At 40.0% G+C, this 18884-nt stretch overlaps 1 protein-coding gene across 3 annotated transcripts in view; it reads left to right on the forward strand.

The window, feature by feature from the left end:
* Positions 1 to 18884, forward strand: part of PIAS1 (protein inhibitor of activated STAT 1) — a 92004-nt gene that overhangs the window by 49703 nt on the left and 23417 nt on the right. For all 3 annotated transcript variants that reach the window (XM_032764398.2, XM_032764399.2, XM_032764397.2), the window contains 2 exons: positions 16759 to 16843; positions 17544 to 17591. In XM_032764398.2, coding sequence (XP_032620289.1) covers positions 16759 to 16843; positions 17544 to 17591 — 133 coding nt within the window. The remainder of the gene's footprint in view (positions 1 to 16758; positions 16844 to 17543; positions 17592 to 18884) is intronic.

An 18884-nucleotide genomic window follows, 5' to 3' on the forward strand; every position in this document is an offset into this window, starting at 1 on the left:
GCGATGGATGAGCATGCACTGAAATTCTGCTGACAAGTGGCAATGTCAATAGGCATCGCTGCCAAAATGCCGCCTTCAAGCTGCTTCATCCAGAAGCATCGCTGCTGAAATGCCACCAATTTTTGGCGGTATTTCAGTGGTGATGCCTCTGGATGACGCTGCTTGTCGGGGGCATTTCAGCAGATGTTCGTCCGCCGGCCAGTACATGGGTGCACTTAGATGCCCTGGTGGGCGCCCTGGCACCCACAGGCACCGCATTGGGGACCCTTGCAGTAGAGGCTCATGAACTAAGCTCCAGAGATCCCAGGTTTGATCCACCCTGCTGATGACTGGGATAGCTGTGGTATTCAGGGATGTAGGCCTTTATTTTGAAAAGTGTGTGTGTGAGAGAGAGAGAGAGAGGGGCAGGCCATTGATAAAACTAAGGGGGTAAAATCCTGACCCTATTGAAGTTAGTGGGAATTATTGACTTGAGTAGAAGCAGAGTTTTCTCCAGTATAACTACTCAAAAAGCTGTCAAATGGGTAAATACTGTATATACTTTTTTACCTCCAGGTTAAAGGGTTTACATTTCGGTGTACATACTTTGGGCCTGATCATTCAAGTACTGAGTGCTCTCATATCAGGATAACCAAATTTGAATTCACTCAGCAACAAGTTATAATGGAAACAATAGTTAGCCTTCTTGCAATTATGTTAGCAATTATGTTTGAGTATTTAAAGTATTTGAACTATGAGCGACCTAGATATTTCTCTCTAGAGTGATTGTTTGTGTCTGTCCTTTTTGAAAGGCAGTTTCTGGGTTTCTAATTGCTTGTTTTTATGTTAGCATAGGCACTAAATTTGAAATGTAAGACTTACAAACTAGCTCTTTCTGGTGTTTAGCACTGAGAGATGATTGATCTTCCATAACTTTGTTGGTGCTCAGATACCATGTGTCATGGAGTTTGGGGGAGACAAGGCCCTGCATCCCCAGCTTCCTGCGATTCACTGTGACTCTTAGCCAGTCAGTAAAACAGAAGTTTTATTTCGACCAGGGGTCAGCAACCTTTCAGAAGTGCTGTGCCGAGTCTTCATTTATTCACTCTAATTTAAGGTTTCGCATGTAATACATTTTAACATTTTTAGAAGGTCTCTTTCTATAAGTCTATAATATATAACTAAACTATTGTTGTATGTAAAGTAAATAAGGTTTTTAAAATGTTTTAAGAAACTTTATTTAAAATTAAATTAAAATGCAGAGCTCCCCAGACTGGTGGCCAGGACCTGGGCAGTGAGAGTGCCACTGAAAATCAGCTCGCGTGCCGCAGGTTACCTGCCCCTGATTTAGATGACAGGAACACAGTCCAAGACAGGTCTCGCAGGTACAGACAATAAGACCCCCTCAGTTAGGTCCCTCTTGTGGAGGCAGGGAGGCCAGAGCCCCATCTGGGCTCTCCTCCATTTTCCCAGCCAGCTCCAAACTGAAACTCTCCTGCCCATCCTCTCTGGCTTTTTTCCCTTTCCCAGGCCAGGAGGTCACCGGATCTCTGTTCTCCAACACCTTTAGCTTTCCCCTTGCAGGGGGGAAGGGCCCGGCAATTAGTTGCCAGGAGACAGAGTGCCAGCCATTTATGCACACTGGCCTTTATCCCTCCACCTAGAGACTTAAGAAATGCATAGGGGAAACCGAGGCACCCCTACAGTTTTCAGAGGAAACATTAAGAGCAGTCTCACTTCATTACCCCATGATGAAGGCCACATTAGAAATACTGACATCCATTTCTTACAAGAAGATGGTATATGTGTGTTTGTAACTGTGAATTTTGAACTTGCTTTTTACGTTAAAAGGTAACGAGTACTGTGGGAGCTTTTACTCTTCTAGACCCTTGCTAAATAAAGTGGGTTATCTATCATATAGCTAATAATTATGTTCTGCTATAAACTAGCACTTCCTGTATCCTGATGTAAAAGATACTCCAGATATAAGCCATGTACATTTTGATTTTGAAATCCTTTACATAGGTACAGGGACATCCTTAAAAGCTCTATTCTTCTTCTGTCTTTCTCTGCTGGAAGGCTATGATTTTGTCTACCTGTCCTAGCCTTACAGTGGGGGAAGACCGAAGAACAGAGCTTTTAGTGATGTCTCTGTACCTATGTAAATAGGGTTGCCAATCCTCCAGGTATGGCCTGCAGTCTCCCAGAATCGGCATCAGTCTCCTGGTGACTATTGAAAGCAATCCAGGAGATTTTAATAGGATATTTTAAGAAAATGACATTGTCATGTTGGGAGGGCGGGGGGGATCTCCCTGAATAGCTTCTGTCAGAGTTGGCAACCCTACACATGGTGTTTCTTGGCTTCCTGGCTCCAGTGATTCCTGTGTCCGGCAAGTGGAAGGAACTTCTGCTAGATGCCCTGGGTCTCAGTCAGACCCAGTTCTTTTCTTCAGTTGAATTTCCTTGGGTGAAATCCTGCTCCCTTATGTCTGCTTTCTGGAAGCAGTTCGGAGAGTGGCACACCTTTTGTTTACATTTACTTAAAAAGTAGCCATTAAAGGGAGTGGTTACTGACCTTTGGGCATTCAATGCATGTGAGAGTAAATCATACCACTGAACTACAGTCCTGGGGCTGGTCTACACTGGAGGGTGGGGGTGGGTGGGTTCAAACTAAGATACACAACTTCAGCTATGCGATTTACGTAGTTGAAGTTGAAGTATCTTAGTTTGACTTACCTGACCGTCCTCACGGCGGCGAGTTGACTGCTGCGGCGCCCCCTGTCAACTGTGCTTACTCCTCCTGCTGAGGTGGAGTACGGGCATCGATTAGCAGATCGATTTATTGCGTCCAGGTGAGACATGATAAATCGATCCCTGACACAATGAACACTACCTGCCGGTAGTGTAGACGTACCCCTAGTGAAGTTTTTTTGGTAACACTGGCTGCAGTCCAGACTATTCACTAGACAATTTTGTACACTTAGATACCTAATTTTGAAGCTGCAAATACTTGACTTAGTAGCAATTGCTGCCTTTCATATATTGGTAGGCAGACTCATTGCTATGCGTAACCAGGGTGAGGCTGATTTGGGAAGTTAAGCTTTTATTTTAAACATTAACTTTAATAAAAAATTTCAATTTCCTTTTAACAAGTGAGAGAAAGAAAAGGCACATATGTTGATGTGCTTTGTGGGAGGAAGTTCAACAAAACACCAAGCTCTTTCAGCTCTGCTGTGAGCTTTCTGATTTCCGGTTTTACAACTCTTTTAGTAATGCAAGAGTGAACTGCTAATTTTTTTTTCTTGTGGTTTGACTAAACAAGAAACACAACACATTAATTTCTTGTAATTTTTGGTTTCAACTTTTATTTGCACTTGGTATCCCTTGAAAACAATCAAGCATTCTGTAATCTAAGGTATCCATATTTTCAAGTCTAGTGTAGTTTCTAACCAACTATTAATTTTGCAGCTGCAGGAGATGGAATTTTAGTTTTTCAGTTTACAGTATAGCAGATAGCAAGGCAGAGAGATTGAGCAATCTTCAGAACTGAAATCTCGCGTCTTAAAAGGCACTTCAGTATGGAGTATGCATGTCTTCAAAGGCATATCTGCTGCTCCCTCTGAATGGGTCCAGCAATGGCTGATTGTTAGATGTTTCCTGTCCAAGATCAGAGTAGGATTTTTATATATGAGTGAAAGCTTGTGCCAGAAGGAGCTGTGGCCCCAGTTTAACAAGCACTTAAGCACATGGTTAACTCAGAGCTTATGAGTAGGCCCATTGTCAAAGTAAAGCATGTGCAGAAGTGCTTTGCTGAAGTGTGTGTGTGTGTGTGTATTCAGTTTAGGTTGTGTACACATCTAAACACAAAGATTTGGTGGTTGCCATTATACGGCTTGGTGTTACCTTGAATTACCTAACCCTAAAGCTTTGTTTGCCTGTCTTAAGGGGCAGATTCCCAAGCAAAATGAAGCCTTTTGACTGCCCCAAACTCTCATGCTTTTTATAGAATTTCAGCCACTTTCATGTCCATATAGGCTGGAAATATACTTCACTTCATGAGGCGCCTTTAACCAGCATTGTGATATTCTTGTAAAGGGTGCCTTGATAACAGTAGTTATTTAGGGCATGGCTACACTGGAAACGTCAAAGCACGGCGCTTTGAAGTGCAAGTGTGGTCGCACGTGTGAAGTGCAAGTGTGGTTGCTCCTGGTAATCCACCCCCACAAGCCAGCAAGTCAGAGCGCTATAAAATGTAAGTGTAGCCAAGCCCTTAAGAGCAGCTAAGTAATCCTTATGGATATCAGTGCTGTAGGGGATAGAGACCAAAAATTTCAATCCAGCTTTAAGTACCTAAATAAATCAAGTGGCTCGATTTCCCCTGCCCCCCATCCCCCCTAGTGTTGAACATCTGCAGATCCCACTAATTTCAGTGGGATTTGTGAATTCTCATCACTTCTGGAAAAACCAAGCTGCTCATGTTTAGGTGCCTAAATATAGGTTTGGGAATCTAACTTTAGGCACCCAGGTTTGAAAACTTTGGACAGAGTTTAAGGGATGCCTGCCTTGGTTGGCCTCTTAGAAAGGGTGCTCAGTGAAGAGCTTGGGTTGTTTCACAGTTATTTAGCGGTAGTGCCAAGGGGCATCAGTCAAGTTGAGGCTCCATGGCACTAGCATTGTGCAAAAGTATAGTAACTTACAGTGCCTGCTGCAAACAAACAAACCATGTAAAAGACAAGATCTAGCTGGTGGAAGAAACAAACAAATGGAGTGTTGGGCAGTAAGGAGAGGAGGATGGGGTAACAAGTATCAATGGTGATGTTCATTCTTGACCTTGGGGAAGTTTTGCAGAGGTGGTATTCATTACTCAGAAATACTGTAATGCATGGTTTAAAAAGATGTAAAGTATAAATAACTGTTTATCCAGTTGCATGGAATTTCCATTGCTTTCTTCTGTATATAAAATATGTTATGGAAAGTTGTAAAATGTATAATGTTTACACAAGTTAATTGTAGTCCTTAGTCTTTCCCGTCTGTCAGTATCATTTGCATTTAGGCATTTGTTCAAAAAGTTGTTTTCGTTTAAACTTTTAAAAATTGATTGCCAAAAGCTCGGTGTGTATAAATGAATTTGAGTTTGCAACAGACTAACTAAAACTTGAAATATTGAACTTTAGTGACAATGTATGTCTTGCAATTACAATTAGGTAAGTGCTTTGTCACTGTACAATGACAGATTATCTAGTGTCAGAGGGGTAACTGTGTTAGTCTGTGTCAGCAAAAATAACGAGGAGTCCTTGTGGCACCTTAGAGACTAACAAATATATTTGAGCATAAGCTTTCGTGCGCTAAAACCTACTTCATCAGATGCATGGAGTGGAAAATACAGTAGGCTGGTATACCTGCCTACTGTATTTTCCACTCCATGCATCTGAAGTGGGTTATAGCCCATTTCATAGCAGCCCAGACAAATGGGATTACCTTTCTCCTCCAGAGAATCTAGGCAGAAACCAGAGGTCAGTTTCCATGAGAGAGAAGACTGATTTGCACGTTCCTTTAGCAGCTTTCATCCAAAGATCTCAAAGGACTTCACAAACACAAGCTTACCAATGTCCGTGAGAGAAGTGTTTACAAGACTCTCTTTACAGATGAGTAAAATGAGGCACTCAGATTAAATGATTTGGCCATGGTGTTAAAGCGAGTTAGTGGCAGAACAAAGAAAGCAATGTAGGAGTTTTGATTGCCAGTTGCTTATTAAGTGCTAGACTGTTCAGTTCCAATTCTTAGAGCCAAGCTATCATGTGTTCTTGCCTTTCTTGTGTCTGGGCAATGTATATGGCTGCTTAGAATGCCCCAAGTATTCATCTGTTCAGGTGTCCAGTTTGCTTTGTGGACCCTTGTGATAGACACCATAGCGATTAGTGGCATCCTTTCCCTGTAAGTGGTTGCATTCATCTATGGCAAAAATAACGAGGAGTCTTGTGGAACCTTAAAGACTAACCAGTTTATTAGAGCATAAGCTTTCGTGGGCTGTGACCCACTTCTTTAGATGTATGGAGTGAAAATTACAGTAGGCAGGCTCTATACATCTGAAGAAGTGGGTCATAGCCCACGAAAGCTTATGCTCTAATAAATTGGTTAGTCTTTAAGGTTCCACAAGACCTCCTTGTTGTTTTTTGCTGAAACAGTCTACCCCTCTGAAACTCTCCTATGGCAGTGATCAGATTCCAATTGACTCTATTGTTTGTTCTGTAGTATATGTATGCATTTAAATAGTTGTGGAGAATTAAGTGGAGCAGAGGATAGAACATTCAAAAGGTGCTGCCTCTAATACTTGCTTCTCTGATTAGAGAGGAAGGGAGAAGTTTAGTGCCAAGAGAGGGGTTTGGTGATAGTGGTGGGTTAGCAAGAGGGAAATGTATATTGTATGCAGGATGTTGAGGCTTGTGGTGGTGAAGCTGGTTAGGGATATCTTGTTGTATGTTGGTCCTAGTTAGAATTCATTCTTTTCTTGCCCCTCCCCTAGGATAATTGCATATGGCAGCCTTTCTCTGGTACACTGGACTGGTACAAGAGCATTTGGTGAAATCAAATTAAGAGAGAAGCAACACATATTAGCCTTCACTGTGAAATTTTGTTGATCTATGTTGCAACTTTAATCCTGTACCAAATACTTTCTAAATAATGTTAATTTCTTATAGATGAGGTCTTTCTATGCTTGCTTCTGGATCCCATGGTGCATGCATTAATTTGGAGCCAGTGTCATTTTTTTCAATAGTACTCTTTGCATCTGCCTATAAAAAGGCTTTATAGTGTGAATGTATTCTCTCCCCTCCTCCCCCCTAAAACAAAACAAAAATAAAAACCCTACAAAATTACTTGATAGCAAACTAGATATTTTAGTTTTTGGGAGGAACTAGCTAAGTGGAAACAATCCACCACTTACCCTGTGAACTTGCACCTTTTGGATTTTCTAGATAATATTTTGAATAATCATCTATAGTTGATCAGAATTGCTCATCTCCATGGCTCAATGAATGAACAATCAAAGGTCATTCATTGACCTTGGCAAAAGTTTGCTAAGATGTTGTACTGCCTTGATATGGTTACTTTAAGTAATTCTGAATTCAGAAATAAACAGTTATTAGAAGTCACTGGTAATGAGCCAAGTCAGTTATGACTTTTCTTACATTCTAAATTTCTGTGGTTGTTCTAGTATAACACTTGTAAGATTAATACTTTAGTCAAAATACAGTAGTGTATAAATGTTAACTCTTAATTATTTAGTAAGATGGAAAGCATTTTGACTAAAATTGACAATCTGATGTCCAACTGTTTACATAGGAAGTATCACAGAATCTTAGTGAATATACCCTTTTTATGGATGTGATAGTATAGAGTTCATTAAAGATTTTATGGGATACATTCCTGAACCCCAAAGAAGACTACTAATAATACTTAGCATTTTATATTTTTCAGAGTACTGCAAAAAAAAAAAAAAAAAAAAATCAACCTGCAGAGGGCTAAAATTTTCTGCCAATTTTTCTTGATCTATATACTTAACAATATGTCGTGTGTGTGTTTGTGTGTGTGTATATGTATCATACACGGAATAGAAATTTGTGTCTTGCATACTTAACCCAGACCAGATGCAGTGGATAACCAAACTAGGAGGTTTTTGACAATAGAGCAGCGATTCTCAAATTGTGGGTCGTGACCCAATTTTAATGGGGTGGCCAGGGCCAGCATTAAACTTGTTGGGACCCAGGGCTGAAGCTAAGCTGAAGCCCTAGGTCCAGCCCCACATGGGATGGCAGGGCCCAGGCTGTGGCCCCCCTCTCCACCGTACCGAAGGCAGCGGGGCCCAGGCTGCAGCCCCTTCTTCCCCACACCCAGGGTAGTGGGGCTCAGGCTCTGCCCCCTCCTGGGGTCATGTAGTAACTTTATCAGAAGGGGGTCACAGGGCAATGAAGTTTGAGAATCCCTGCAAGAGAAACCGATTTGCAATGAGAAATGTATTTTTATGCAAACTGTGTACAATTTTTGTTGTTGACACCTATTTATTTAAGACCATAGGGAAAAAACCCTCTGTTAAACATTCAAACCTCTGCCCTTTCTGATAAGGGCAAGGAGAGTTCCTAATCCATATCTAAATCATCCAATAAGTCGTTCAGCAACACAGGGAAGATGGGACTTGAGGTTCCTGATATTTCTAAGGACTAGTTGTACCAGCAAAGCTCCCTTGCAGAGACGAAGCTTACGCTGGCAAATGGACCCTTTGCTGGTGTGAGCTGGTGTATCTGGGGATGGTTGCTGGCTTAGCTATGTAAGTTAAGAGCGTGACCTCCTCTGTGCTTCAGAGCTGGCTGTACATGTGTATATGCATTACACTTATGCATATGCTTTATTTACATTTTCTTTTAGCTTCTGACATTTTAAACCATTTTCCCCCTTTACAGGCCACTTTTAAAATAATCAAGCTGTACACCATTGAGCCAGTGCCCCAGCATAGTACACTATGCTAATGGTGAGATGTAAAAACAAAGGTCTTAATCACTCAGCGTCAAGCAAAGACCACATGACAACTTTCACTTGTGTCCTGACTTGAATTCTCCCTTTTAGTATCAATTTAAAAAATTATAATTTTTTTGCTTTCCCTTTGTTAAACAATAGTGCTGCTTGCCCCACTTCACTTCAAATGTGAAATATGTTTATGTAATAATAAGAAATGGTCTTTGGGAGGCGTAGAGGACTGGGTAGGCTAGTGGTTAGTGCACCTGTTCTCCAGCTGCTTGTCTTACTGTCAGAGAGGCCTGGTCCCTGCTTCTAGGCTGGCAGTATTTGGGCCTCCCCACTGTGTCTGGAGTCTTTGTCCTTAAGCATGGTGTGGTAGGAGGACCTGGGCCCTCCCACTCCACCAGGTCCCAGCCCAGGGCCCTGTGGGAAGTAACAATGACAGGATCCTCCCCTTAGAGAGCCTAAATTTGCCATCCTTGGCTATTTCTTGCCTATACGCCCCATCATTTTGGGGTATAGCACGTATAATCTGAACAGTCAATAACTTCACAAGTGAGCAGGGCTTTGCAAGACCTGCTGCTTTTTGAAGTGGGTGGTGGTTGCTAGTGGCATTACTTGCTATGTGTAGTCCCCTCTTAAGACCAACCTTCTGACTTGCTTCTCTTGAGAAGAATTCAGCTCTCCTGCAGCCTGCCCATCATCCCTTGCCTGGGCTCCTGAGCTCCTTTTAATCTGCTCTTCCTGCTGGAGTATGCTCAGCTGGCCTGTAGGGGTGAGGTTACTTGAGCCCATTATTGCCTTTTAACCCCTTTGGGCCCTGTGTGCCGTCTGTATACCCCAGCACAGTAGTCTTCAACTGTGAAGGTGGATTATGATTTCAGTTGTATCAAGACTTGTTCATATCCAGCAGAAGTATAGGAATTGTGTAAAAGGTTCAGTTCACGAAGGTGGTAAGCGTTTTATCCATTTCTAATTTCCTTAAATCCAATAATTTCTCACTAAGGAATGAATATTCTCTGTAATACTGATACTCTTATACTATAAATGACTTTGAAAGCTCAGTCCCTGAGCTAGAGCTAACAGTATTAGCTAGGGTCTTTATATTATTTCAGTTAATGGCTGGAAGTATTTGGAGTACTTATTTTTTCCTTTAGACTTATATAAGCATTAATACTTCTAATTTTCCATTTCTGGTGGTATTGATTGTTTTGGTGTGACATTATCAGATTAAAATATGACCATGCAGATCATTGTTGCTACCACTGTTGTATAATTGCAACAAATCTCATACAAAGTATGTCAAGTAAGGTGTCAATAGAAAATTTGATTTGCTGAATATGATTATGCTATTTGTATACATGTATCATTTTTGTCTCTGAAGTTATGAATATTAACTGAGTACCTATTATCAGAGGGGTAGCCGTGTTAGTCTGGATCTGTAAAAGCAGCAAAGAATCCTGTGGCACCCTATAGACTAACAGATATTTTGGAGCATGAGCCTTCGTAGGTGAATACCCACTTGGTCAGATGCATGTAGTGGAAATTTCCAGGGGCAGATATATATATGCAGGCAAGCTAGAGATAATGAGGTTAGCTCAATCAGGGAGGATGAGACCCTGTTCTAGAAGTTGAGGTCTGAAAACCAAGGGAGGAGAAACTGGTTTTGTAGTTGGCAAGCCATTCACAGGCTTTGTTTAATCCTGAGCTGATAGTGTCAAATTTGCAGATGAACTGAAGCTCAGCAGTTTCTCTTTGAAGTCTGGTCCTGAAGTGTTTTTGCTGCAGGATGGCCACCTTAAGGTCTGCTATAGTGTGGCTAGGGAGGTTGAAGTGTTCTCCTACATTGCCATTCCTAATATCTGGTTTGTGTCCATTTATCCTTTTCCTCTACAGCCATCCTCTACGGATGTCTAGTAAGGGGATCCTAGTTCATAAAGTGGGCTTGATAGGGGTTTGGAGGTGGGACAGCAAAGTGAATGGGACTGGATTGTCCCTAAGATCTGGGTAAATGGGTAGTTATCTGAAGTTATTGTCCTCTTTCCTGCCCAAGTGCAGCAAACCCCTTCTTGAATTAACCCCTTGTAGTTATCTGTTACATACTCCCCTTATAACTGTCTGTCAGAGAAACAGAACATAATGTTCATAATTATTACAGAGCATCTCCAAATCAGTCACACTGTTCATATCTCTTTGGTCCCTTGGTGGTGGTTGTTTTGTATTCTTCCCAAGCTTGCTAACTAGGAAAGACACAGTCTCAGTAATCTTGCGCCTTAAAATGGGGACTGTCCATAAAATTACTTAACACATTTTTTTTGGTGAGTTTCAGGATCTGCCCAAACCCTTGTAACATTTTGTAACACTGAAACAAACACTGTCATGCAGTGTTAAGTACCCACCCATCTCCTAATGCCTTAAGTAGTTTTATGGACAGTAACTTACATCCAGACTGAGCAGAAAACACAATTTTCAATATGTTCACCTTACTTTTTAGAATGTGTCAGTCACTGGATTCCTTCAGAATTTGGTTGATGTTATTTCACTACTAGTGTGACCACATGCAGCTAGCTGTCCAGTCTGGAAGCTGACTGAGAAGTGAAAAGTTTTGTTAGATCATCTATTGGCTTTCTTAAAAAAAATTCTAAGTGATGCCTTAATATATCGTCACTCTCGTTTATTCATGGTGTTTTTTGTACAATGTATTTATTGTATTTTGTCTGTTATAAGCTGATTCCACATGGTCTTTTTTATTTAAAATATGTTATGTCAAAAGCAGAACCAGTTAAGACAAATTAGTAAGAAAACAAATATTATGAAGACTTACCAAATGCATAAGTAGAATGAGGAGATCCAGTTACTGATGAAACTCAGAGGCACAGCATGGCACATAACTACATTTTGAGTTAATACAAAGTCTTTGAATTCTGAAATGTGAAGAGCTGAGATACAGTGAAATAGATCAGAAGGAAGAAGTTAAAATTAATTTAAAATAAAATTAATTCCTGTATTTTTTTCTTCATATGTAAGGAAGAGAGTTTGAAAAGAACCAGCTACAGACACTAATGCTGAGCTTAGATGCCTGGGTAGACAGGTGCAGTTGGTGGCACAAAGTCTCAGATCACCAACCACAGTGATATTTTGAGGCAGGATTGACCTTCAGATCTTGCACTTGTCCTTCCTCAGAAAAATTTGAATATGGTAGATCTAAATGGTTTAAATGAATATCTTGTGTGACGGGATCCCTGGGGTGCAACCTGGGATGGTGGGACAGCTGTGCTCTTTTAACTCTCCAGCCTTGGCCGTCCCTCACAATGCTTTGCTAGTGAGAAGCAGCAAACCCCTCCAGGTGCTGTTATCACTCAGCACAACTGCATGTGGAGCCCTACACCTAGCTAGACTGCATGAATGGTCCCAGAACCACTCATGAATCACACAGAGAAAGGCACCAGTTGAATCCCCCCAGCTCCCAGTCTTGTACCTCCAGGAATATACCGTCTTGCACTGCAGTGCAAGTTTATTAATTGGTTCACCACTTTATCAATGGATAGTGGATATACAACAACCTTTGCAAAACCTAAGCAGATTTACCAAACATTTTAGGCAAACCCACTGGTAAAGATAAACAGTAAAACAAGTTTGACTACAAAAGATAGATTTTAACTGATTATAAGTGATAGGCAGAGAGTCAGAGTGGTTACCAAAATAAAACTTAAGCATGCAGTCTAAAGTCTCAACCCTATTAGACTGGACAACATCTAGATTAAGAGTTTTTCTTACCCCCCTGAATATTGCAGTTCCTAGTACACGGGTTTCACCCCTTGAAAACTGGGCCAGTCTCCTCTGTTGTTGGAGTCTGCAGTCTTCTCAGTGTCCTTGTTGCTTGCAGCGTGGTGGAGAGGGGGTGGGGGGGAAGAAAAGGCCCAGCCTGGGGCCCCTGTGTTCTGTTTTATACCCTTAGTCCATGTGCTTGGAGAACACAAGTCCAGGCATGTCTGGTGGGCATGTCTGAGTCCCCAGGCAAGGTTGAGCAATTCCCTTGGTGTGGCCTTATGCCAGGTGAGTCATTGAGTTGTAACTCCTTTGCTGGACAATGGTTGTTGATGGTTGTTTGATGCCCATCTGGGCGTTGATTATTTTCCTTTCTGTTGTCTCTGGGGAGCTAATATCTGGCTGATTCCCCAACTTACAGCCTGTGTTACTGACAGCCGTACAACACAATCTCATAACTTCATGTGCACTAATGAGGTACATATTTAGACAGAACAGTGACTTTCAGCAGATCATTACCTTTCCCCTGATACTTCACATGGCATGCTTTATATGCAAGATCATAATTATATATAAATGATGAATATGGGGCTTACAGGGCGCTCCCCCTGAGGTATAGTGTGTCACATCTTGTTTAAAGCTCTCTCTCATGCATGCATACACAAGACACCCAGTTGGACATTCTAAGTGTACATGTATTTGAACTTAAACGCTTCCTAGGTTGTTAAGAGTTCAAGACAATCATGTCATTTAAAAAGTGACTATGACCTTGATATTACAAAGTTATATAAATGCAAATATACAGTTGTGATCTTTGTTACCTATTAGAATATATTAATTTTACAAGGTTAAATTCAATTAATAGAGTGCACACTGAATTCTACACTTTGACATATTCACACTTAAATGCCATTTTTCAGATGGACAATCTCCTTACTAATAGTATCAGGCACAGTTTTGGTAGATCACATCCAAACTAATATTGGCTTTAACCAACATACTGAGCTACATAGTTTCCTGCAGATGGTGATGACAGTGATGATCATTTGCTTACTGCTTTGTCTGACTAGGATTCTGAAATCTTTTTTTAAGGTGGATAGACTTACTTGAAATGGCTTCTGGACCAATTTTCCTTAATTCATAAGAACTCTTCCTTTCCACTTGCTGTTGGGTAACATTCCTGTGATTATTATAGCAATTGCTTATATGGAAAAGCAATATTTGGACAATGTTGTTTTGCACCTGGGAATGGGGAGAAGAGCCTGCAGCTTATGATCAAGCACATCTTTGTAGAATAGATCATTGAGAGTCTGAAGCCCACATTTTGGGTACTTCTGGTTTATCAAATGCTGATTTCTGCTCAGATATTGGGATGGAGTGGGTATTCAATCGATAACTAAGAGTAGAAAAAACTCATTCCATGTTTTCATTGCAGTTATCTTGGAATATAAACTAACAATGGTTTAAAAAAGCAAAAACAAGCCTAATTTTTTTTTCTTATCGCCTTTCAGTGTATGTTTAAATCTAGGTAATGTTCTTTGATTAAATAAACTAATCCTAAATTTAAAAAGGACCATTTAAGATTTTTATGATTGCATCAGATATTTTAAAAGTTATGTTAATCTGAGGGATGATAGTTTCCACAAAATAGCATATTTTGGAACTAAATCAATTCAAGCAAAAGGCATCCATTCTTTTATAAATGCGCCATGGCTATAGCATATGGAGAAGTTCGACTTATGGAATCTCCCATGTCAGCACAGAAGAATGTACTTCTACATTTTAAGATAACAATTTGGCGAAACTGGGAAGCACCATGAAATTTTACACAGAGGATTTGAAGTTACTTTTCAAGGTCACGGGCCTGTGTATTTTTGCTTAGTAAAAAACAAAACAAGCTGTTGGACTGAAAGAGACTTTCAAAGAAGGGGGTGGAAAATTGAGTTTATGGTTTGAGTATTTTTGGTTTTCTTATTATGTAGAACTGGGGGATGGATGGACAGAAAGAGCATGTGTGAGAGAGAGAGACAGAGTTTTTAAAAATGCTTTTTTCTGTTAGTTTATTTCACCCGCATTCTACATCTAGGTTTCACATTGGCTCCTGCAGCACCACCAGTCTATCAAGTTGAAAGCTGAGCAACTGAGAGGAAGAGATTTCTAGCCAGACTGTTCTAGAATGTTGTTTTTGCTGACACCTATTTAACTTCACTGAATAATTAAATGTTGGATAAAGGAAGCCTTTGTTAAACATTCAACACCTTTGTCCTTCAATTAAGGTGTTGCAGCTTACAACAAACATCCCTGGGATCTTCCAGATCTTCTCTAGCAAAACCAGACTTGAAATTTCTAAGGTAAAAAAACAAGCAAGAAATTTAAAAATCAAAATAAGAACTCTTCAGGCCACCTTTCGTATCTTCAAAAACAGAAACAAAGAAGAGAACAAATTCTTCACTCCCTTCCCCCTTTTTTTAATCATCTTTTTCAGGGCAGCATATTGGAATGATTGGCTAGTTTTTCTTGGGTTGAACACAATAGATCACTTATTAAACTGTTTTTATATCTGGCTGTGGTGTGTTTGTGTAATATATATGGAGTATAAAAATGTTTTGTTTATATTGTATGTTCTGTGCATTGTATTTATACTTTTCCAAAATTCATAAATTATCATAGTTGAGATTGATTTGGATCTTGGTCTTTGAACCAGTGTGCGCTATCTCTAGTTTGGCAGAGGAAGAAATGGAATTCTGAGTTTTAAAAAGAATAAACAGCATGAGTTTGGGGTTGGTAGGAATGATTAGCAGGGATAGTTAGCTGTTAGATTGATTTTATGTGCTAGAACCCTAATCCTCATTGATCTGTGGGCGCTACCATAATATAAATGTTTATTAATAAACATTGTCCTACTTTACATATGTTCCATCTCTTTAACCAGCCAGGATATATTCTGGGTGATTTCTGTTAATGAAATTCATTTAGTATAAATGACAGGCAGGTAGATAAACACACAGTTTTTTCTATTTAAATAGTCATCCCCATCTCCCTCCTCCCCCGCCCCAAAAAAAAAGAAAAAGCTGTTACTGGTATGTTGTCTGCTTATATCCATGTGGCTTTATTGGTTGCCTGCACACAAATTTTAATAGTGCAACAGTTGTTATCCCTTGTAAGTACTGTTCATGGTATGTATTGAACAAAGTGACAGCTCAGTAAAATATCTTATAAATGAGCTATTCTGCATGTTGTTGGTGCGCACACATGACACTACCCAACACCTGTGATATTGACACAAAATAAAGATCTGAATGTAGTTTAAAGATGTCACTGTGATGTTTAGAATCCATCAAATACCTGCATAGTATCCATTTTATAATTGGATCCAAGCTGCGGATATATTGTTGCCTTACTACTGGTTGATCCTTCTGGTATCCTGTTAAACATCCATGGTTCCTCAGGAATAAGTTGGAAGTGCATGGTAGCAAAGTAGAAAATTATCAAACTGGTAGGTGCTTAGAACACAAAGCAGGAATTAGAAATCAAAATGTGATACAAATGGTTAGAAGTAATTTAAACTGAATGTTCTTTTTTTTTTGTTATAAATTGTCCTCTGATACCATGGTGATAATCATGTTAAAATTTCCTAGATGGAGAAAAAAATATATAATATGTATATTTTAAAGCAAGCAACTTTTAGTGTGCAGGAAAGGTACCATTTTTAATAGCTTTGCAGTTGAAAGTACTTTATCCACAGATTGTACAGTCTGTGACAACACAGTGATCCTTGCAGTATCCTCATGCAAGGGAGAAGTTGCAGGCACAAGCCTGGGTAGCTTAGAATTTCATTTACTCGTTCCTCCCCGAACAGCTGTGTTGATACATGCATAATATTTATTTTCTGATGAATCCAATGTTGAAAGATTTATATTTTAATAAATTAAGCACAACTGTTATGTCTGAGTTGTTATATGTCTCATGAAGCTTGAGTGTATAACATATATTGTGGTTTTGATGGGAGCTGCTCATCTCATTCAACTGTAAATTCTGTATTTTTATCATGTATATAATTACTGTACTTTCACAGACTAATTCAGGAACGTATAATGAAAATGAGTCGAGAAAAAATGTGATCATAAAGGCTTCTTTAAAGCATTTTCACTCATTTTGTACTTACAACCAAATAATAGTCTTGACAATGTTAACCTTTTTTTATTTCTCTGAGACTGGTAGATAGAAAATGCTCTTTCTTCAGTTGCCTTAATATTATTTTCATGAAAATGTTCAGTTATTTTCTTTAGCTTTTATAAAAGCTTTAATAAAGGTGTATATTTGGGTGCCTTTGAAATAAGTTGATAAAACAAACTAGCAGATACTTTTAACACTATATCGTCTGTGATATAAGTATATATATTAAGATATTTTAGTTTTATTCCAAAGCAAGGTACCATGCTACATATACTTTCTATATTGCTGAATTTTATAGTGATACTGTCTTGTTTTTTTTCCTAGCATCAGATAATAGCCAGCGATTTCGAGAAACCTGTTTTGCATTTGCATTGACACCGCAACAAGTGCAGCAAATCAGCAGTTCAATGTAAGTGCATTTCAGTAAATCAGGGTACTATTTCTGAACTCTGAAACTGAATCAGTTTACAGTATCTTCAAAAAAGACCAAAACAAACCCAAATCTGTCTTAATACCCAGTAATATACTAGGCACTTCACAGAATACATACAAAAGACACAAGCCCTGCCCGAAAGAGCTCATAACCTGAATTTTAGTGATGTGATGAGAGTGACAAAGGGTGGAGGAGGAGGGGATGAGCATGATTATGTGATTCCTCCTTTTAAGCATCGGAACATGCTCATGGAAATTTTTCTTCCAATATATAAAACCAAGGAAGATACAGAGATTGAGAATATTGATTTAGTTATTATGGTCAACATGATAGAGATGAATAGTTCAGAAGTGGTTTAAAAGAACAGAGCATGATAGTTTGACAGACCAGAAAAGGAAGGTGGTTCATGAATAGTGGCGAAGATGCAAAGTGTAGAGATAGCGGTGAAATAATGGGCCACAACTACTGGCAAGAGGCTTAATCCAGTGTCCTTTGTAGTCAGTGAGCATTTGATGAGTCCTCAGGTGATAGATCTCCGTTTTGGAGGAGCATGCCAACACAAGAGATGAAGTATCCCAGATTATGGTAGTGTACTCACTCATCAGAGCTTTGCTTTTCAGGTTTTGTTTTTGATATGTGCCATATTTTTAATTTGTATGTGTCCTATCTTTGCTAGGGACATTTCTGGGACCAAATGTGACTTCACAGTGCAGGTCCAGCTAAGGTACAGTATTCACACAGTATAATCTTGGGGCCAGTGAAGTTTTAAATATTTGGGAATATAAACTTTATTATGACATCTCCTTCTAATGTGTATGCTCCCTAGTAAGTCATTATTGCTCTTTCAGGGGCAATGAGGGAAGAAATAAGTCTAATCCTGCTGTATTCGAACAGTGGGGGAAGGAGGCATAGGAAGGAGCTGACTCTTGCTAGAAATTCCAGCCTGGGGCTACTGCAAAAAGAGTAGACTGCAGCTATTTGCCCTTGCTCTGTGCAGCTTTCCAGAAGCTCCTCCTGACTCTCCATCCAGTCTGTCAGCAGCCCTAGAGGCACTCAGCTGTGACCACTACTTCCCTCTGTTTGCTGTTGTAGATTGTGCTTGTGCTCCCTGCCCCCTTCAGGTCTGTTGGATATGGTGCCTGGGCCTCCCTCAGCTAGATCTAGAGAGGAATAGAGAGTGTTTTCCAGCATGATTTCTGTGGGGTGCTATCGACTTTGTTCAACTGGTGCAACTGCCAAGCATAGCAGCTCCATTCCTTGTCTTCAACCAGGGAGACAGGAGGTGGGGAAATCATAATCAGTCTGTTTTGGGTTTACTGACAGACTTTCCATAATTTGGTTTGGTCCTATTAATCTCTGTATTTTAGTGGTATTTTTGAATGGATAGTGAGAGTCCCATAGCAGACATCTAGAAGAGCTAAAAGGTTACTTTTAAATCTGGCCTTTAAGTAAGGCTGGCAAGTATGAGGTCTTGAGGATCTACAGTCACCTCACAGGACAAAAGAGGGTCTGTCTTCCAGCAGAAAACATGCCTTCATAATACTGAGATTAGCATTATCAGAAACTGTCTGAACTGAGGTAGAAGATCTGACCTTGAGCATCAGACTAACACTGGAAGCCTTAGCTGCTGCAGCGTGACCTGCTTATCTTAGATAAAGGAGGAATAATTGGAGAGGTAGCATGTATTCTCTCCTTTGCAAAAACCTTGGCTTTTAGTACGTTGAGGTCAGGCAGAGATCCACGGAAGAGAAACTGGGCAGACACTGAAGGATTTTGGTAGAAGGAACATGCTTTGTCTCATAATGAGCGAGTCATAGAAGCAAGACACGCATGGAGGAACCTAGAGCCCACTTCATCCAAACAAGTACTTGTGCTTGGGGCTTTTCTGCTGTTGGTCACGTGGCAATACAGAACAACCCAATAATTCCAGACTTCTCTATCAAAACTAAAGATTTAATTCTACATGCTGCTCAGACCGTCATCTGAATCTTCTTAAACACACATACATAATTCAGTA

Source organism: Chelonoidis abingdonii, chromosome 9 (genome assembly GCF_003597395.2).
Source record: "Chelonoidis abingdonii isolate Lonesome George chromosome 9, CheloAbing_2.0, whole genome shotgun sequence".
NCBI lineage: Eukaryota > Metazoa > Chordata > Testudines > Testudinidae > Chelonoidis > Chelonoidis abingdonii.